The 23356-nt window shown below is 39.5% G+C and overlaps 1 protein-coding gene across 1 annotated transcript in view; it reads right to left on the bottom strand.

The window, feature by feature from the left end:
- Positions 1-23356, bottom strand: part of LOC126167210 (hydroxyacid-oxoacid transhydrogenase, mitochondrial) — a 97692-nt gene that overhangs the window by 47296 nt on the left and 27040 nt on the right. The window contains exons 3-6 of the mRNA XM_049920459.1: positions 14822-15030; positions 14551-14747; positions 14246-14414; positions 11399-11566 (exon numbers count right to left, since the gene is read on the bottom strand). Coding sequence (XP_049776416.1) covers positions 11399-11566; positions 14246-14414; positions 14551-14747; positions 14822-15030 — 743 coding nt within the window. The remainder of the gene's footprint in view (positions 1-11398; positions 11567-14245; positions 14415-14550; positions 14748-14821; positions 15031-23356) is intronic.

Below are 23356 nucleotides of genomic sequence, written 5' to 3'. Positions count from 1 at the left end.
CATGGGGATATCCCAGCCATGCTTCCACGTCAATGGCCAAACCGAGTATTCATGCCTCCAAGATCATTCTCTGCATTTGGGGGGACCAGCTCAGCATCATGTATGGTGAGGTGTTAAAACCAAGTGAAACAATCACAGGTGCTCATTAGCGAATGCAATTAATGTGTTTGAGCAGAGCATTAAAAGACAAACGGCCAAAATACAGCAAGAGACACAATAAAGTGATTTTGCACCATGATAACGCTCAACCCCACGTTGCAAAAACATATTTGAAAACGTTAAAATGGGAAGTCCTACCCTACCCATTGTATTCTCCAGGCACTGCTCCCTCTGACTATCAGCTGTTTACATGAATGGCACATGGCCTGGCTGACTAACACTTCCAGTCTCATGAAGAAGTCACAAATTGGATCGATTCATGGATCACTTCATAAGATGAACAATTTTTTTGACGTGGAATTCGCACACTGCCCATTAGATGGGAGGAAGTAGTGGCCAGCAATGGAAAATACTTTGAATGATACATGTGTAACCAATTTGTTTCATTAAAATCTCAAATGTTGGGGAAAAAACAGTGGAAGCAAAGTTGTAGCCTTGCACAAAAGCATCAAGACAGTATCAGGAATTAAGAAAGTGAAATTTATAACAAAGTGTTACATATGAAATCTTACACTGACAAGCAAAAACATTATAACCACCTGCTTAATAACTTGTTTGTCCATCTTTGGAACAACTTACATAATTGATTCTGCATTTCAGCAATCCAAAAGTTTGTTGGTAGGTTTGTGGAGGCATGTGGCATTAGATTTCTATGCACTGGTCATGTAATTCGCATATACTATGGGCTGCTGACTTGTGTATGTGGGTGATGGTGCCCGATAGTGACCCAGATGGGTTCCATATGGTTATCATCCGGTGAATTTGTTTGCCAAGCATCAACGTAGGTTCACTAGTATGTTCCTCAACCCACTGTAGCATGTTTCTGGCTTCAAGACATGGACAATTATACTACTAAAAGATGACATTGCCTTGGGGAAGACATCAGGTCCCATGCAAGTGTGGGAAAATGTCTCCCATAGCATAAGACTGCTCCCACCAGGCTGCATGTGTGGCGCACACACATTTCGAGCCACTGTTCACCTAGATGATGGTATTTGTGAAGATGACTATCGACATAGCGTAGTAAAAATGAGATTCATCCAAAGAGCTGATATGTTTCCATTGATCAATGGTCGAATCCCGATGGTCCTATCCCCACTGTTATCACAATTGACAATGTCATTGGGTTAACATGTGACCATGTAAGGATGGTCTGCTGAGGCACTGTATTTTCGACAATGTACAATGAACGGTATGCCCCAAAACACTTGTGCGTGCATCAGCATTGTGCTCTTTCATCAGAGGTGCCACAGATCACCATCTATCCTACATTATAGGGCAGATAATCCTCCAAACCCCACGTTCTGTGAAGAGTCATGAACATCCAACCATTTAGCACCTAGTGGTACTGTTGTTGTACCTCTTTCTGTAGATGCTCATGACAGTAGCATATGAATATTTAGCCACATTCGCCATTTTCGAGATACTTGTTCACTGGCTCTGCATAATAATAACCTTCCCTTTGTCAAAGTCGCTTATCTCAATGAATTTCCAAATTTGTACCCCATACCTTTGCTACAGTGATCCCCATCGGTGTCTGCTCCACTTACATACTTTTGTTACCATGTCAGATGGCACCCAGCTTTGCAGTGAGCAGTGGTCATAATATTTTGGCTCATCAGTGTACATTGACATTATCAGTATCATTACTTTTGTTGTACATCCAACTTAACCTCTGGTGCCAGCAAAGTAATCAGTCACCCACTGTACTTTAAACTTAAGATATCGTATTATGGATGGAATATGTTCATTGATATCAATTTGAGATTCCATATTTTCACATTTTATTGTGTAATTCACAATGGAAATTCCAGAGATACTGGTGACGCTCTTGTAATGTTATAGACTGAAATCTGTCAGTAAAGGCTGCTGAGTGCAATTGGTGACTGTCCTGAAAAGGCTTAATTTCAACAGTCACTGTTTCCCCTGCAGGCAATGCCTACTCTCACTAAAGTAATGTATGTCAGTGTTCATGACAAGAGCACCACTAAGTCAAACCTTGCTCAGATTGCTTGCTGATGTCAATGTGATGAGTGAAATTTAATCATACAGTACAAAGTAGTAACTGAGACAAATGTCAGGAGTAAATACAAACAGTTACTTTTAGATTACAGCATGAAAAAGTGACAAAATTCAGACTAGTGCTTCTGCCCAGAATATTATGATTGAGTCTGGCACTGGTAAATAGGCTTTTTATGACATTAAGAAAAATCAAAATAAAACTTTGGACTTTGTGCTAAAACAGAATGAACTAGCTGAAAAAACTAAAGCTGACAACTGTACCAAAACTGACCATTTATGATGATGTGCACCCCCTCTACAAAGAACACTTCACATTTCCTGCAAGAGAAGATGAACTGCAGGCTGCAATAGAAAAATTTGTGCAGGAATAAGGCCAACTGTTTCACAGCTAGTAATGTTTAGCTTCCATAATTGACACATTATCTTTAACAGAAAAAGAGTGTGAGCTCTCTGCATTCCATACTGAGTGCAGCTCTTTTGTCACTGTACTGTTTACGTAACGCTTCTATCTAGGCTGAGAGATGGTACCTATGCTGAGAGATGGCATTCTGGTTACTATGAAATACTTCTCATTTTCAGGAAACTTCAGTATTTTTTTTCTTTTTTCCCCATCTGACAGGCTGATACCTTTGCTCAATAAAGGGCTGAATTTATTTTCATTATTTGTCATACTTACAGTGCTGCACAAAACTCTGAAGACTTTGTACAAGTAAAAATGCATGTTGTAAACTTTGAGTAGCATTGATCTTAGCTCATACATTGCAGTGTATGAAATGTATATAAAATAACAAAACTTTATTTAAAATTGAGAGCAGAATGCCATCTCATTTGTTATTGGTTTTTATATCCCATGGAGAATCACTTGCGACATCCCCATTGCTGTCCCTGAGCATCAGGAGCCACGTCGTCGTCGTCGTCGTCGTTGTGTATCAAAAATTGTTCAAGATACCAAAATTAGGATTTTTGCAAATGATAGCATGCAGAGAGGCATGTATGTGGTGCAATAAATACTTGAAACTTTTTCATTCAGCAAGATATGCAAGTAACTCGCCCAGATCACGGGGTCAGCAGAATGGGATGTGTAATCATGTCAATAGTGCATAAGGAAAACTCAGGGGCCGTTTTAAAAACATGTCCTTAACACTTAGTAGTGGCAGAGCATGATGAGTTAACTCATCCACACACGTTGCAAGTATTGATTGCCTGGTTCATTCATGCTTCCATCCATCCACCCACCCACCCAGTTTCATGAATCCAATCAAGAAGGAGAACCTACAGTTATGTGGAACAAGGCAGGGTATATATTAACAAAAGATAAGGAAAACATAAATGTACTCTGTTACCGTATTAACAGCACACTATCACTATCCTGCTCAGTACTGTTTATGATTAAGACACCTAAAAATTCCATTTACCACACAGAGTGGTCTCTTACCAGTCCCAGGACAACTTCATCCTTTAAGTTCAACAATTATTATTGAAAAGTTAAAATTGAAACTTAAATATGTGAAAATATTATTGATTTTAGGCAATGCTCCTTCTCACCCCCTCACTGTGTAGTGACAATGGACTGAATAAATTCATGTTTCCCTCTCCAAACACTACTTTGCTGATGCATCCTATGGATCAAGCATCTATACAGACCAAAGTAACTTTATGAATATATGGTTTTCTTCAACCAAGGAACAGAGTTTGGTTTGGTTTGGTTTGGTTTGGTTTGGTTGTTTGGGGAAGGAGACCAAACAGCGTGGTCATCGGTCTCATCGAATTAGGAAAGGATGGGGAAGGAAGTCGGCCATGCCCTTTCAGAGGAACCATCCCAGAATTTGCCTGGAGTGATTTAGGGAAATCACGGAAAACCTAAATCAGGATGGCCGGACGCGGGATTGAACCGTCATCCTCCTGAATGCGAGTCCAGTGTCTAACCACTGCGTCACCTCGCTCGGTAGAGTTTGGTTTCTAAGCAATAGGAAAATTTAGATTTCCAGGTAACATTTGGAGTTACAGGCATAGAAGACCAAAGGATGTTCATGACTTGCTGTACAAAGATGGAGAATATTTTGGCAACCAAATCCTGAATGAGGACAAAATAACAGACCAGGCACAAGGCATTTACAGCAGAGAGGAGGAAATCAAAAATATCAGTGAATGTGCAGGAAACAAACCAATGTTTTAGCTATCAAACTTGGGGAAATTTTGAACATTAATCCAAATTATCAAAAGTATTACTTTACATGAATAGAGACATGACAAAAATTGGTAAAACAACAGAGCACAGTGTTGGGACACTTGCTGTTATGTTCTACATCAATGACATTGTGGACAATATTATTAGTAAGACCCTGATAAGATTTCTAAATGCTGCAAGGATTGACAACTTGCTTCAAATGTTCAGAAATGTAAAACTGTGTACTTCACAAAACAAAATACGTATCTCTTGACTATAAGATCAGTAAGTCACAGTTGGAATTGGCCAACTCATACAAATACCTGGGTGTAGCACTTTGTGGAGATATGAAATGGAATGATCACATAGACTCAGTCGTGGGTGAAGCACTTTGTAGACTTAAGTTTCTTAGTAGGATATTGGGAAAACAATTAATCTACAAAGGACATTGCTTACATATCACTCATGTGACACACTCTAGAATATTTCTCAAGTGTATGGGATGCATACTAAACAGGACAAAGAGGGATATTAAAGAGAAGGGCAGCATGAATGGTCACAGGTTTGTTCGAGCTGTGGGAGAATGTCGGAGAGATGCTGATGAAACTGAACTAGCCGATTCTTGGAGATAGACAAAACCATCCCGAGAAAGCCTACTTACAACTTCAAGAACAGGCTTTAATTGATGACTCTGAAAACATTATGACCCCTTATGTACTGCTGTCGTAGGGATCGCAAGGACAAGATTAAATAATTACAGTGTGCACAGAGGCATTCAAACAGTAATTCTTCCCACGCTCTATATGTGAATGGAATGGGAAAAGATCCTAATAACAGGTACAATGGGATATACCCTTTGCCATGGACTTCACAGCTGTTTGTAGGTTATAGATGTAAATGTAGAATCAACCAAAAATAAGTTCCTTCTTTAAGTATATGGTGTCCATAATTAAAGTTCCAGTATCAAAATGCTATAGAAAGAGAACGATTACTCAGAATGGCATCAAAATTGAACAGCATGTTACTGATGCAGGAGAAGAAAAGTCGTGAAACAAAATTTAAAAAAAGATTTTACCAAGAGGTAGCACTGTAAGTATTTTTAATTAAACGAGGTCAGCTACAAATAACAGCTGAACCGCAATACAATTGCTATGGTTTGAGTAGCACATTACACCATCCATACCATTCAAAGTGCATGGCTGCACAAGTTCTGCAGTCAACAGTTGTGGCAGTGTTAGGTAAGCCCTTTCATCGATGCAAGGTTGTACCACATTAGATGGGAAAAATTTGTTTTTAATTGCCCTGAGGCCAAAAACCACATAAAAAGGACACTGACACCAGTTTTTACGTGTCCTGGGAGCAGAAGCTGCATAAAAATCAATATCACATCAGTTTCTAATTTTCGTAACACTTGCGTAAGACATATTCAATATGCTGTCCACCATTTTATGCCACAAGATAAAATAAAAAAACAGCATATTCCACAACAAATCGGTGTATCTCAGGGGTCACATTCAAAATACGATACAGGATGTGTACTTTCAATTCACCTATGGTCTTAATTGGAGCACAAAACACATCTTTCAGATAACCGCACAGCTAGAAGTCACACGGATTAACATCAGGTGACTTTGATAGCCACGCTGTACGGAAATGATGCCTGATAATTCCAGCATTTTCAAAATGCCTCTGCAGTACCCACTTCACTGGCTGTGCAATGGGCAGAGGTGCGCCATCTCGTATAAAATGATCCTATCCATACATCTACACTATTGAAGGGTTGGAATTCAGAAGGTGCACAAAAGACTCTCAGAATTTACCAGCAATGGTATAGGTAACAAGACACACAGGTCTAATCTCCTCAAAAAAATATGGCTCTACGATAAACAATGCCGTCAACCTGAACCACACAGACACCTGACATGTCCTGGGAGGTGAATGATTCTTTCGCTGGAAGGTCAGCTAGAAGCAACTCCTGAACATGGGTGATTTTGTATGGATAGCAATGGAGGATATTTTGTAGGATTTTATGTACCATGCTCACAGGCATGTCCATTGTTCTGGCAATTCCCCATGCACTGCGTGTTTACATGCCACCGCTTGACCCCTCTTGCAATGCTGTGGCTGTCCACATCCTTGACAGATCTCAGATTAACTGATTTCCTCCCTCTGCCTCACTGCAGTTAAAAAACCTGCCTTTTTGGATTTTTTAATAATTTTCTCCACACCCTGAGCAGACTTCAATCCAATGCATTTTTTCAGACCATGAGTGTCCAGAACTTCTGTACTGCTGCTGACACACAGTCACTGTACATGTAAAAGAGCTTTGCCAGCAGCTTGTGATGCTACATGGAGACAGTCATGTTGGGAGTCCCAGATACAAAATGAGGAACAACCATGTGCTGCGAGGCTGTTTGTGTGCATATTCTGACATTTACTGTACCATCTATTGGTCAAATTTTCATTAATTTTTTCCATCCATGTCATTTCTCCTGTGTCAAAAATATGCTGGTCAAATCTGGTGTCATTCTGAGCAGTGGTTCACTTTCTACAGCATTTATAAACTGGAACTTTAATACTGGACACGCTGAAATTATCAAAACTTATGGCAAATGAAAATATTTTCTTGGCATCAACTTCATATAGTAGTGCCTCCTTAGATGCTGTGTATCATATCATTGTACATCAAGGTGTCGGCAGAAAATAACTGGAGAAATCCATATCATTCTCCAAAAAAATTATGTAATCTTTGAAAATGTATTGTAACTTTAATTTGTTTAAAATATTAAGTACCTACTGCAGCCTACATCCTTCTGAATCTGCTTAGTGTATTCATCTCTTGGTCTCATCCTATGATTTTTACCCTCCACGCTGCTCTCCAGTACTAAATTGGTGATCCCTTGATGCCTCAGAACATGTCCTACCAATCGATCCCTTCTTCTAGTCAAATTGTGCCACAAACACCTCTTCTCCCCAATTCTATTCAATACCTCCTCATTAGTTATGTGATCTGCCCATCTAACCTTCAGCATTCTTCTGTAGCACCACATTTCGAAAGCTTCTATTCTCTTCTTGTCCAAACTATTTATCGTCCATGTTTCACTTCCATACATGGCTACACTCAATACAAATACTTTCAGAAATGACTTCCTGACACTTAAATCAATACTGGATTTTAACAAATCTCTCTTCTACAGAAATTCTTTCCTTGCCATTGCCAGTCTACATTTTGTATCCTCTCTACTTCGACCATCATCAGTTATTTTGCTCCCCAAATAACAAAACCCCTTTACTACTTTAAGTGTCTCATTTCCTAAACTAATCCTGCAGCATCACCTGACTTAATTCAACTACATTTCATTATCCTCATTTTGCTTTTGTTGATGTTCATCTTATACCCTCCTTTCAAGACACTGTCCATTCCATTCAACTGCTCTTGCAAGTCCTTTGCTATCTCTGACAGAATTACAATGTCATCGGAGAACCTCAAAGTTTTATTTCTTATCCATGGATTTTAATACCTACTCCGAACTTTCCTTTCGTTTCCTTTACTGCTTGCTCAATATACAGATTGAATAGCAACGGGGGGACGCTACAACCCTGTCTCACTCCCTTCCCAACCACTGCTTCCCTTTCATACCCCTCGACTCTAACTGCCATCTGGTTTCTGTACAAATTGTGAATAGCCTTTCACTACCTGTATTTTACCCCTGCCACCTTTAGAATTTGAAAGAGAGTATTCCAATCAACATTGTCTAAAGCTTTCTCTAAGTCTACAAATGCTAGAAACGTAGGTTTGCCTTTCCTTAATCTTTCTTCTAAGATAAGTCGTAGGGTCAGTATTGCCTCATGTGTTCCAACATTTCTATGGAATCCAAACTGGTCTTCCCCGAGGTCAGCTTCTACCAGTTTTTCCATTCGTCTGTAAAGAATTCGCATTAGTATTTTGCAGCTGTGACTTATTAAACTGATCGTTCGGTAATTTTCAAATCTGTCAACACCTGCTTTCTTTGGGATTGGAATTATTATATTCTTCTTGAAGTCTGAGGGAATTTCGCCTGTGTCATACATCTTGCTCACCAGATGGTAGAGTTTTGTCAGGACTGGCTCTCCCAAGGCTCAGTAGTTCGAATGGAATGTGGTCTACTCCCGGGGCCTTGTTTCGTCTTGGGTCTTTCAGTGCTCTGTCAAACTCTTCAGGCAGTATCATATCTCCCATTTCCTCTTCATCTACATCCTTTTCCATTTCCATAATATTGTCCTCAAGTACATCACCCTTGTATAGACCCTCTATATACTCCTTCCACCTTTCTGCTTTCCCTTCTTTGCTTAGAACTGGGTTTCCATCTGAGCTCTTGATGTTCATACAAGTGGTTCTCTTACCTCCAAAGGTCTCTTTAATTTTCCTGTAGCCTTACATTTGTCCTCTAGCCATCCCTGCTTAGCCATTTTGCACTTCCTGTCGATGTCATTTTTGAGACGTTTGTATTCCATTTTGCCTGCTTCACTTGCTGCATTTTTGTATTTTCTCCTTTCATCAATTAAATTCAGTATCTCTTCTGTTACCCAAGGATTTCTACTATCCCTCGCCTTGTTACCTACTTGATCCTCTGCTGCCTTCACTATTTCATTCCTCAAAGCTACCCATTCTTCTTCTGCTGTATTTCTTTCCCCCATTCCTGTCAATTGTTCCCTTATGCTCTCCCTGAAACTCTGTACAAACTCTGGTTCTTTTAGTTTATCCAGGTCCCATCTCCTTAAATTCCTACCTTTTTGCAGTTTCTTCAGTTTTAATCTACAGTTCATAACCAATAGATTGTGGTGAGAATCCATATCTGCTCCTGGAAATGTCTTACAAACCTGGTTCCTAAATCTCTGTCTTACCATTATATAATCTATCTGATACCTTTTAGAATCTCCAGGGTTCTTCCATGTATACAACCTTCTTTCATGATTCTTGAACCAAGTGTTAGCTCTGATTAAGTTATGCTCTGTGCAAAATTCCACCAGGCGGCTTCCTCTTTCATTTCTTAGCCGCAATCCATGTTCACCTACTACGTTTCCTTCTCTTCCTTTTCTTACTGTCGAATTCCAGTCACCCATGACTATTAAATTTTCATCTCTCTTCACTACCTGAATAATTTCTTTTATCTCGTCATACATTTCATCAATTTCTTCATCAGCTGCAGAGCTAGTTGGCATATAAACTTGTACTGCTGTAGTAGGTGTGGGCTTCGTGTCTATCTTTGCCACAATAATGCGTTCACTATGCTGTTTGTAGTAGCTTACCCGCATTCCTATTTTCCTATTCATTATTAGACCTACTCCTGCATTACCCCTATTTGATTTTGTGTTTATAACCCTGTATTCACCTGACCAAAAGTCTTGTTTCTCCTGCCACTGAACTTCACTAATTCCCACTATATCTAACTTTAACCTACCTGCCCAATTAAGGGATCTGACATTCCACACTCCGATCCGTAGAATGCCAGTTTTCTTTCTCCTGATAACAATGTCCTCTTGAGTAGTCCCCACCCGGAGATCAGAATGGGGGACTATTTTACCTCCGGAATATTTTACCCAAGAGGACGCCATCATCACATAATCATACAGTAAAGCTGCATGCTCTCGGGAAAAATTACGGCTGTAGTTTCCCCTTGCTTTCAGCTGTTTGCAGTACCAAAACAGCAAGGCCGTTTTGGTTAGTGTTACAGGGCCAGAGCAGTCAATCATCCAGACTGTTGCCCCTGCAACTACTGAAAAGGCTGCTGCCCCTCTTCAGGAACCACATGTTTGTCTGGCCTCTCAACAGATACCCCTCCATTGTGGTTGCACCTACGGTACGGGTATCTGTATCATTGAGGCACACAAGCCTCCCCATCAACGGCGAGGTCCATGGTTCACAGGGGGGGGGGGGGGGGGGGGGGTTCATTGCATTAGTTGCTTTTAAATTAAATATACTCTTCAGTATTTCACATAATATTGCAGTACATCCAGTTTTTATCCAAGTTCTAGACACATTGTATGGTATCTAATTGCAGCTTCCGATAACTCCTTCAGAAAACATTTCTATAATTCAACCTTTCAAAAATTTGGACAGAGTGACCCCAATTACTCCAGATTAATCATCTTTCACAGTACCAATTTAATCAAGTAAAATTTCTGCTAAATCAATTAAAAATTAAGCTACCAACAGATGATAAACAAAAGGTATTTAAAATAGTAACAGCTTTCTGTGGTATCCGCCATCATTCAGTCACCACCAACAGCGGCGGACGTCAACATGTGCCAACATGTCCAAAGCGTGGCCAGTCACACAGCTGCATAGGTAGCACACGTAAACCAGTCATACAGATTCGCCGACAGGCCACATATTCCATTTTGAGATGGCCACTGGAGGGCTGGTGTCGTGAGATGGAAGCGAGTTTCCACTTGGCCCCTGGTGCCACCACATGCTGTATTCACGGACTACCAGGGTGGTATATAGGCCACTGCAACAGCATCGTACAGCCTGCCTTCACTCGTACTAGTGATCGCACGTACTAGGAACCCTGTGGAACTTAGGATACTGTCTTAACTATCTCGGATGTAAACTGGAGTGCCCTGGACTTGTGTAATTGCTATGGATTGTGAAATGCTACTGTGAAACAGTATCGTTGTGAATAAATTATTTAAGTATTTTGGATGTCGTCGTGTTATTCTGATATAACACTTTCCTTCCAATTTACTAGATTATATTTTGCTAATAAACAGTAATAGTGTTATCTACACTTACATGGATACTCTGCAAATCACATTTAAGTGCCCAACAGAGGATTCATCACACCACTTCACAATAATTCTCTATTACTCCAATCTCTAACAGGGTGCAGAAAAAATGAACACTTCAATCTTTCAACGCGAGCTCTTATTTCCCTTATTCTACTATGATGATGATTTCTCTCTCTGTAGGTCTTCTCCTGGCTTCAATTTGACCTTTTTTTTTATAAATTATCATAGTTTTTTTGCTTTTATCTATTCTGCCATTTACATTAACCTAATATTCCTTACCTTTTAAAATATTTCTGCATGACCTGCAATGCATATTTAGCCCAAACATCTGATATTGGATTCTGGCCTTGATAAGCAGGACGCTGAATAGGATTTGGAGGGCGTGGTTTTCGTTCAGTGTAAGGGACAGCTGTGAATGATTCAAGTGCATGGCACAAGACATCAAACCTGTAAAAGAAATCTGTGTGAATTAAAGATTTCAAACTATATTATGCTGAAAATCACGTTTTTTTATATATATATATATATATAAAAAAAAAGGTAATATAAGTTTGGCAGAAGAAACTGATAAGGAACTCAACAGAAAACAATGAAACCAAAATATCTCTCTCACAACACACACACACACACACACACACACACACACACACAAGTAAGTCAACAATAAACACACACATTAAACTTGGAAGGAAGGTTAGTTACAGTCAAAAGGGGAGCAACAGTCACATTGTCAGAGAAGAAGATGGGAAGATTCTGCTGCGGCCTTACTGAAGGAGCTACCTGAGCAATTGAGCAAGCCGGTTTAGGGAAATGATGGTGAGTCTAAAACAAAGTTTTGTATGTGAATTTCTATTCTGTTTGAATTTAACAGTAAATTGGTTGCACTGAAATAGGGAAAAGTCAACTCGTCATAAGTGATAAACAGTTTTGTAAGGTCTTTTTTATGTGAGCAGCTCAAACAGCTATACCTACTGAATGCTGAATGGAGTGTTGGACTTGGCAATCAAAATTCCAGAGAACTGTTTCATTCAGTGATAATAATTGAAATTTATGTGGCATATTGTTATTTGTTATTAGAGTGAAGGAATGTGGTTCACAGTATGTTAGCTATTGTATTGCACATTAACCTCTGTAGCTGGACAGACTGATTTTAAGCAAGATGGAGGACAACAATCCAATTTTCGGGGTATAGTAATATGTATTATTTGTGGCAAGACATCACTGATAGGAACAATGAATGGAAACCAATATTTACCAAGTGACATCACTAAACATTTAAGTTAATGTTCCTAAATATCCACATAGTTAATGAAATACAAGGTATCTCAAAGTCAGTCAGCATCTGAAGCACTGTTTCTGGAGTGGACTGTCTCTGCACACTATACCAACTGAACATTATCTACAAAGAGGCAACCTGAAAAACATCTAATCACTGTGGAAAATGCACCAGTAAAATATAACTGGTACCAATTCTAGCTTTAGAATAGGTAACTGAGTACAGGTCTGCACCACCCACACCACCCCTCTGCACCCTTTCACTGTTTGGCAAATGAAAAAATTTTTTCTAAAGCATTTGACAAGTTCTATGCACCTTTTCTGTGGCTTTTTTTTTTAGGGCGCAAAACTGCTACAGTCATTAGCGCCCAGTCTGTGACTTAGGAAAAGGCAGAAATGGGAACAAAACTCAAAAAAATTGGAGAAACCAAAAATAGAAGGAAAGCTTAAAAAACCACTATAGAAGCGGGTAACCTTTCTGTGCTGATCTGCAGCACTATGCCAGGCTGAAGGGCACCCACTCCTTTATTAATCAAGTCCAGGTGCACGTATTATTTCCATAATGATGTGTGATACACAAATTGTTCTCCTCTAGAAAAACCCATTCACTATGAACCAACCATGTATGTAGCCAAACAACTACACAATGAACTAAGAGAATAGTCAGGAATGACTGCAGAATATAGACATGAAATACAATAAAGCACTGTACACAGTAACTGCAAAAATAGAAATGTTAAGAAAAAAATTTTGTAATTTAGAAAAGTAAATCATTTTTAGTGCCAATCCCCAAAACATTTTCTCCAGGTTAAATGTAGGGTATGAGCTGACAGGTGTGATTCAAAGGAGAAGAAATAAAACCAGAACTGGATGCACTCCTGACAGCTGCAAAAGATTACATGTCAAGAGACCACTTGGGTCAAAAAGCTGTCATGGATAAGATGATTCATAAAAAAATGTTATCTCAGTAGGCTGCGTGATAAAGAGCTGATCTCACAGTGCTTACCACTGTTTACGCAAAGGCTAACATTTGAGAAGGTTTAATAGGCTGCTCAGCCCTTCACAAGCTTACATGTAAGGCTATAATATACCAGATAACAGCGGTAATGGTGATAGAATAAAGCATTACACTTTAAAGACTTTTTCATCTCCTCCCTGGAAGCATCTATTTTTGCTTTAGTTCAGCATCAGCAAGGTTTCATATTACATTTACATTTTATTGTCAGCATATTCTTTGTATTCATTACACATATTTTCTGACTGGGGTAGGTTTCTCTATTGTATGTATGTACTAAGTTATGCATCAGGCACTATTGTTTTTTGCAGGTTGATTTAACATCTTCTACAGTTAATTTGTTTTGTATGGAGTATTGAGAACTAACTGGCTGGCTGTCATCAACACCTTAACAGCTTCTTCCAGGGTAACACTTTGTGAGTTTGCTGATGTAGAATGGCAGTTAGTCTGTGTCAATAGCTACCATGCCTGCTGTCCTATCAGCAAGAGGCTGACATCATTGGGAAGCTTGAGGTTTCCTTATCTCTCTGACATTCCTTCTGAGTAGCTTCAGTTTAGAATTAAGGAAATAACTGAATTTTTATTCCAGTAGAGATTTAAAGTATTTATAATTGACAGTGGGGAATTCCTTGTGGGGTCAACATAAAAACAGGAATGGCAGAGAACTCCGAGTAGTAAAATGAAAGCACAAAACACACAATGATGAGAAGGTAAGGCCAAGAACACATTAAATGAACAGAATTGAAAGAAAAAGATTCAGTACGACAACTGACAACACGAAAATCAAACACAGTGAGGTGCTACTTCTAGTGCTGCCTTGTACCACAGTAACATACCCGCTGTAAACACATACTCTCTCTGGCATTGTCAAGGTATGCAGCGGATCTACAAGTCCCATTGTTGGGCGAATAGCCCTGTGAGCTATCCCAGTCTTGGCTTTCAGAGGCTCATAATCAAAAATACTCACACCCGTAGTTTCACTTCCAGTACCAGCAGTTGTTGGCACTACAGTTGTGGCAAAAAAGAAAAACAGGTCAGATGGAAAGCTATCTGAAGGCTTTAGTTTATACCACTGTTATATATAAATATCAGTTATTAAAAGTGCTCTAAAGTAACAAAAAAATTATTTACTACAGTTCACCTGCTACAAAAGGTTTCAATGGAAAGTTGACAGGTTTTCCTTTCCCTATGGGCTCATTAACATAATCCAAGAAGTCTGCTTCAGGGTTGGAAGAATACAGATTGGCAGCTTTGCAAGTGTCCATAACAGAACCACCACCAACTGCAACGAAAGCATCAAACTGCCCTGCTTTCGCGAAGTTTATTGCATCCTGCAAACTGTCAAGCAACAATTTAATAATGAGGTACTTCAGCCTAAGGCTAAGGAATAATATTACAAATATCTTGTTCACCTTTTGTCTGTTGGTTCCACTCTGACTCTATCAAATACTTCAAAATTGATACCATGCTTAGTTAATGAATCCATTGCTGTTCGGATGGAAGGGAGTTTTGCTATGTTTGTATCAGTCATCAAACAAACTTTCTTTGCATTCATATTGGCCATATCCATTCCAATTTCCTGTGTGACTCCTGGCCCATAACGGATTGTGGAACAAGCCATCTGAAACACACGAATCTATTATGAACTGTATGTCAAAATTTTACACAATAACTGTCAAATCAATTACTGAGAAAAGGATTTCAATAGTTTACCTCTCTAATCTGAAAAGCCTGCAGTATGATACCAATGGCTGATTGTAATTTAAATCATAGCTCTCCGAACAGTAGGAGATATATAATAGCAATTTTAACTTTTCCTAATTAGGAAAGCTAAATATGGGGAATTGCATTAAATGAAAGACAATCTTTCCTTCTAATCACCAAACAGTATAAACTATAGCAAGACAGAAAAGACATTGAATGTTTAACTTCCTGAACTTTTCAATTATTTCCTTGTGAGCAAAACACACAGCACACATTAACAAGTAAAAATATATTCTCCTTAAAGGAGCGCCAAAGGGGAATAACGCTAAACTAAAATCACTTAAGGCAAATGATACAAACTGGAAAGAAGTCAAAGAACACAGAAAAATGGAAAGAAATCAAAGAACACAGATGCACAGAAATGAGAAGGTGAAAATGTGCAAGAAAAAACCCATAAAAATGAAAAAAGTAGAAAGGAAAAAAGAGCAGCAGCATATAAAAAACAGACAATAGATCATATGATAGGGGGATGCATTGTGCAAGTCTTACAGTGACAGTGATGTTATCCTCATGGAAAATTAAACGGTTTACATAAAAACTAACTCAGCTACTTTCAAGGAAAGCATTCAGGAGATAAGTCCCAAACATAGCAAGGGGAGCTGTGTGAAAATTAATCCTACCTGCAAAATCTGTTGCTGTAGAGGGAATGTTTAGCAGAGAATGGGCGACAATTCTCAAAGTAAATATTCTGTTTATCTGTGTCACCTAAGCCAACTGTCAGTGTATTCCAAACAGTTCTTTTAAGAATTTAAGCTTATCTAACTGTGAGTACATAGCATAGACCATAGATAGTTTTAGTGAAACTAAGCACCTCATCTTCTTTATAATTTAATAATCCAGTTATTCCTTGTACTTTTTCTGGTGTATATGATTACTACCACCTTGGGCAATGCTTTGCGTGGCAGAATAGAAGGTGTGTGGTACTGTAGTGGGAGCAGGTAAGGAGATAGATGGGTGGAGGGCAGGGACTAGCAATGGTTGAGGCCAGAGGGTTACAGTAAAGAAGGATATGTTGCAGAGAGAGTTCCCTCATGCTCAGTTCAGAAAAGCTGGAGTTCATGGGAAGAGTCCATGTGACTATGGCTGTGAAGCTACCATTAAAGTGAAGCACATTGTGTTGAGCAGCATGGTCAGCAACTGGGTGACCCAGCTGTTTGTTGGTTACAGTTTAGCGATGTTCATTCATGTGGGCAGACAGTTTGTTAGTTGGCACACACATGTAGAAAGCTACACAGTGTTTGTAGTTTAGCTAGTAGCTCAAATGGCTGCTTTCACAGGTGAAAGCATCTACTATCCATTGATGGGGTAGCAGATGGCTGTGACAGGACTGGCGTAGATGGCAATGGGAGGATGAATGGGACAGGTCTATTGTAGGGGTATGAGCCACGAGGCAAAGTATTGGGAGCAGGGGTAGAATAGGGACGGTCAAGGTTATACGTAGGTTTAACGAGTGGCAGAACACCACAGTGGCAACTGGGAAGAACACAGTGAAAACAATTTTGTCACTAAAACCAATACTGAACCCTGCCTAATTCAGTTTCCTCCTCTCACATTAGCTTTCCACAATTTCCTAACCTCAAACCTTGCCTTACCATCACTCCCCAAATCACTCAACATGGACACCAACCTTGCATCTGTCGAAAGAACTGCAATTCACCATCTAAAAACAAATGCCAAACTTACAGTGCTACCTGCTGACAAAGGCTCCGTCACTGTGGCTACAAACCATCAGGATTACATGATGGAGGGGCTGCATGAGCTATCAGAAAAGTCCCCCTACAAACCCTGCCAGTGACCCCATTCCATAAACGCAGCTGATCTCCAGCCCCCCCCTCAAATCTTCCACTCCAGCCCAGAACATCTCCCCTCTGGCTATGTCTCCCCTCACCCTTTCCCAACATTCCCTGCTCCCCTACCTTCTACATCCTTCCAGAAGTTCATAGACCCTACCACCCAGGAAGCACCACTGTAGCTAGTTATTGTACCCTCACAAAGAGAATTTTCACTCTTCTTGCTCAACACCTTCAGACTATTAGCTGTAACTTACTCTACTATAAGAAAGACACCAACTATTTCCTCCACCAACTCTCCACAGTTCCAATTCTTTACCACAATGAGCCCTGCTTGTCACTATTGATGCCACCAATCTCTACACTAACATCCCTAATGTCCAAGGCCTTGCTGCTTTTAACATTGATTTTCTCAGTACCCAAATGGTTCCAAACCCATGCCCTCCTTCCTGGTAACTATGATGAACTATATCCGTACCCACAATTACTTCTTCTTTGAAGGCATCACTTACAAACAAATCAGTGGTACAGCAATGGGCATGCATGACATCATCCTATGCCAACCTATTCATGGACCATCTAGAGGAATCCTTCCTTACCTCCAAGAATCCCAAACTCCTCACTTGGATCAGGTTCAGTGAGGACATCTTCATGATCTGGATCAAGGAAAAAACACCCTATCCACATTCCTCCACAGCATCCACACCTTCTCACCCATTCACTTCAACTGGTACTCTTCAAGGATGGCTGCATCAGTACATCTGTTCACATCAAGCCTGCCAACCACCAATAATACCCTCCAGTTTGGCAACTGTCATCCATTCCATAACCAGACATCTCTTCCATACAGCCTAGTTCCCAGTAATCATTGTATCTACACTGACAAGCAATCCCTCTGCAAGTATGCCCAGTGTCTTACTGGTGCCTTAACAAACCAAAATTACCCTTCCAACCTTCTTCAGAAACAGAATTCCCTTATTTGTCTCTGCCACAACCTACCTCCTCTGACAGAAGCACTGTCCAGCTACAAAAGAACATTCCCTTTTTCACTCAGTACCACCCAGGACTGGAGCAACTGAATCACATTCTCCATCAGGGCTTCGACCCTTCCCTCAGTGGTATTCTTCCACCCACCGAACCTATGCAATATTCTTGTCCATTACTATTCCACCCATGCTCCTAACCCCTTGCCTCATGGCTCATATCCCTGCAACAGAACTAGCTTCAAGACCTGCCTCATACATCTTCGAACTACCACCTACTGCAGTCCTGTCACAGGAATTTCCTACCCCACCATAGGCAGGGCCACCTGTAAAACAGCCATGTGGTCTACCAACTAAGCTGCAACCACAGTGTCACTTTCTGTGTGGGTATTGCAATGAAGTTGTCTGTCTACATGAATGGCCAAGAGGCAGCCGGAGTACCTAGTTGCTTTACTTTAATGAAGGCTTCATAGCCTGCACCATTTGGTTTCTTCCTACCATCATCAGATTTTCTGCAATGCACATGTGGCTACTCTCCCTCCAACATGTCCTACATTCCTGTAACCCTCTGACCTCAACCTTCATTAGTCTACTCTCCACCCACTTATCTCCTTCCCTGCACCCACTCCAATACTACATACCTCTTCTTTCAACTCACCTACAAGTCTTTTCCCTTCTCTCCTCACCTTTCCCCCTCCTCCTTTTCCCTGCCTCTCACATGCCCTTCATTGCAGCCTCCCAACATAGTACCTAACAGACCTATCCAGTCCCCACACACTCCCTTAAAGCTCCCACAGACAGCACTAGCATCTTCCCTTACCCCTACCCTGCTATCCTTCCCCTTCCCCATACCATGCCAGCTCCCTATCCCTACTACTCAGTCCATCAGATTGCTGCTCATGCGAGATGCAGTAACAGTCAGGCCCGAGCGCCTGGTGACTGGTCAAGTGTGTGTGCGAGTCGTGCTGCTGTGAATGTGTGTGTGTGTTTTCCACTTTGAAGAAGGACTTTAACTGAAACATTAACTATTTGTGCACTCTTTTTCATTGTCCTACCTGTGAGTCTATGGCTCCTCGATGTGGTGAGTAACAATATACCCTTTCCATATTACAGTGAATTTTAGACGGATGTTTATTATAATTATTTAATGACACATATTTACTGATTCCACATTATTATGATTTTTAAACTCGTGTAGTGAAAGTCATGGTCATATGTAGAAATAATGCAGCAATAGTGTATTGGCATAAAAATTATGAAAGATCTTCCTAGAAATAAATTCATCAGATGAACTGCATTATGATCAGAAAGGAAAAATTCCTATCCCTGGCACATTTAGGCAATGAAATAATTCACTGGCAACAAATGATAATTTGTACCAAGGCCAGGGTACGACTTTGATAGTATGTGGCAAACGCGAATTTGCATTGAGGGGGGAGGGAGGCACATGCTCAGATAGTCCATCCAGTTGTGCCAAACTATTATGTCAAGGTGGTAGAGATGGTTAATGCAACTGCCTAGTAAATAGGAGACTCCGGCTCAACTCCCAACCTTGGTACAGATTTATTTATTTATTTATTTATTTATTTATTTTTTTTTTTTTTTTTTTTTTTTTGTTGCCAATGAATTCTTTCATTGCCCAGATGTGGCAGAGATTGGAATTTCCCTTTCTGAACATATCCTGGCCTTGGAATGAAACACACAAACGGTGTCTGTTCTTTTGAAAGAACAGATACAACTCATATAGATATATGAACTGTATTGACATATTTGCTGCTCCTGTAAAGCATAATACGCTCACTAGAATATAATGACAGTCCTGACTGCAACTGAAACCTTTGCCATGAAAACCTGCAGCAGGACTTCTCCTTTACAGGTGAACTGAAGACTTGCACTAACCCACTTCCATGGCATGACGAAAGTCTGAACTGGATGTGTGCTGCAAACAATTGTGTCCTCACAATTTGGTTAGCGAAAAGAGTTATGGCATAAATAGATTGTGCACTGGTTTCCTGAAATATATTTTATTGAACAGAATTACCACCACCACCACCACCACCACCACCACCACATCCTTTCAGCTGTAATTTTTCTCTTGGCTGTGATCTATTTTGAAGCAGCAAAAGCAGCTGTTTCACACACACAGTATGCTCATCTACATACAAGGCAGTTCAACAACTATCACTATTTAATGCATAGCAGTACACTGATAAGAACTACAGAGATTGTGAAGGAGAGTTTCGATCTCTGCAGAAATGCAGTGAACTAGAATATGGCACACATTTTTAAAACAGCATCTTCCAAAATGTTGACTCCATCATACTTGACGTGACACCACAATGTTCTGTTCTTGGTCGCCTAGATCTCTCACCCTAACAGTTGTTTATTTAGTTTTTGGGTTTCTGGGAAAGACACTGCACTTGTGCCTCCTTGGCCAAAACCAGCACCAGATTTTCAACTGCGCATTTCGAAGTGCTTATGTTGATGACTCCACTTATGCTTCAGAAGGTATGGCATGAAATGGATTATCACTTAAATGTTGACCATGTCTTCATGCAAAATATCACAAATATACAAATTCCTACTCCCACAAAGAGGACCCGTTGAGTTGCAGACAGACAACGAAAATTTTGTTATACATTATAGCTTTCAGCCAAAGCCCCGACAGAGCTCCAGTTGGTGCTGCTGGTGGTAGTGGTCATGTGTGCATGCCTGCTTATGTATTTTGTTTGCTGAAGAAGGCTTTGGCTGAAAGCTATAATGTGCAACAGTTTTTTCATTGTGTCTGTCTGCAATTCAATGGGACATCTTTACAGTGAGTAGCAATCTATCCTTGTCCTAATATTTTTGTCATTCCAACCTGGAATTTCCATTGTTTGACAAGTAAGTAAAATTGATAATGGCACATTCTAGTAGCGCTTCGAAGTCTTTAGTGACAGCAAATGTCAATCAGTGTAAATAGAAAGACAGAAGCCACAGGCTTAAGAAAGATGCAAGCAATTAAAGGAAAAGACTACTAATTTTATTATTATTATTATTATTATTATTATTATTATTATTATTTCTCTTTTCTGTCTCAGACATTATGTCTGGTTAAAAATGGAAATTGACGCGGACCTTGATCAAGCGTGACTTCCTTTTAACTGTACGGTATATGTTACATTGCATTTAGGAACTTTCGGGTAATTGAACATGTATCAATAATTACGGATTTTTGTAATTGTATATATAAGTTTGGATGTAGCTGTATTGTGTTGATGTACTGGTGGATAGTGTGTGGTATGACTCCTGTAGTTGATAGTATAATTGGTATAATGTCAACTTTATGCTGATGCCACATGTCCTTGACTTCCTCAGCCAGTTGGATGTATTTTTCAATTTTTTCTCATGTTTTCTTTTGTATATTTGTTGTATTGGGTATGGATATTTCGATTAGTTGTGTTAATTTCTTTTTATTGGTGAGTATGATGTCAGGTTTGTTATGTGGTGTTGTTTTATCTGTTATAATGGTTCTGTTCCAGTATAATTTGTATTCATCATTCTCCAGTACATTTTGTGGTGCATACTTGTATGTGGGAACGTGTTGTTTTATAAGTTTATGTTGTAAGGCAAGCTGTTGGTGTATTATTTTTTGCTACATTGTCATGTCTTCTGGGGTATTCTGTATTTGCTAGTATTGTACATCCACTTGTGATGTGATCTACTGTTTCTATTTGTTGTTTGCAAAGTCTGCATTTATCTGTTGTGGTACTGGGATCTTTAATAATATGCTTGCTGTAATATCTGGTGTTTATTGTTTGATCCTGTATTGCAATCATGAATCCTTCCGTCTCACTGTATATATTGCCTTTTCTTAGCCATGTGTTGGATGCGTCTTGATCGATATGTGGCTGTGTTAGGTGATACGGGTGCTTGCCATGTAGTGTTTTCTTTTTCCAATTTACTTTCTTCGTATCTGTTGACGTTATGTGATCTAAAGGGTTGTAGAAGTGGTTATGAAATTGCAGTGGTGTAGCCGATGTATTTATATGAGTGAGTGCTTTGTGTATTTTGCTAGTTTCTGCTCGTTCTAGAAAGAATTTTCTTAAATTGTCTACCTGTCCATAATGTAGGTTTTTTATGTTGATGAATCCCCTTCCACCTTCCTTTCTACTTAATGTGAATCTTTCTGTTGCTGAATGTATGTGATGTATTCTATATTTGTGGCATTGTGATCGTGTAAGTGTATTGAGTGCTTCTAGGTCTGTGTTACTCCATTTCACTACTCCACATGAGTAGGTCAATATTGGTATAGCATAAGTATTTATAGCTTTTGACTTGTTTCTTGCTGTCAATTCTGTTTTCAGTATTTTTGTTAGTCTTTGTCTATATTTTTCTTTTAGTTCTTCTTTAATATTTGTATTATCTATTCCTATTTTTTGTCTGTATCCTAGATATTTATAGGCATCTGTGTTTTCCATCGCTTCTATGGAGTCACTGTGGTTATTCAATATGTAATCTTCTTGTTTAGTGTGTTTTCCCTTGATTATGCTATTTTTCTTACATTTGTCTGTTCCAAAAGCCATATTTATATCATTGCTGAATACTTCTGTTATCTTTAGTAATTGGTTGAGTTGTTGATTGGTTGCTGCCAGTAGTTTTAGATCATCCATGTATAGCAAATGTGTGATTTTGTGTGGGTATGTTCCAGTAATATTATATCCATAATTTGTATTATTTAGCATGTTGGATAGTGGGTTTAGAGCAAGACAGAACCAGAAAGGGCTTAATGAGTCTCCTTGGTATATTCCACACTTAATCTGTATTGGCTGTGATGTGATGTTATCTGAATTTGTTTGGATATTAAGTGTGGTTTTCCAGTTTTTCATTACCACGTTTAGAAACTGTATCAATTTAGGATCTACTTTGTATATTGCAAAGTAGAATCAATCACTGTCGCTTTTGATGGTTAGCCTTCCTTTGTGTCCAAATTTGTTTCATCCTTTCAGAATGAAGTCTCTTTCTTTCATCAGACCACGGTGTTCCAGTCTGTTTTCTATTATCCTATATGACCAACTTTCTTTGTCTGAATGTTTTTCCATCTGTAATGTCTGCCTGAATTATACTGGCTACTTTAAGATGACGTCATTATCAGGAGAAAGAAAACTGACGTTCTACGGATCGGAGCGTGGAATGTCAGATCCCTTAATCGGACAGGTAGGTTAGAAAATTTAAAAAGGGAAATGGATAGGTTAAAGTTAGATATAGTGGGTATTAGTGAAGTTCGATGGCAGGAGGAACAAGACTTTTGGTCAGGTGAATACAGGGTTATAAACACAAAATCAAATAGGGGTAATGCAGGAGTAGGTCTAATAAAGAATAGGAAAATAGGAATGCGGGTAACCTACTACAAACAGCATAGTGAACGCAT

Source organism: Schistocerca cancellata, chromosome 1 (genome assembly GCF_023864275.1).
Source record: "Schistocerca cancellata isolate TAMUIC-IGC-003103 chromosome 1, iqSchCanc2.1, whole genome shotgun sequence".
Classification (NCBI taxonomy): Eukaryota; Metazoa; Arthropoda; class Insecta; order Orthoptera; family Acrididae; genus Schistocerca; species Schistocerca cancellata.
This window is presented reverse-complemented; position numbering and strand designations above follow the sequence as displayed.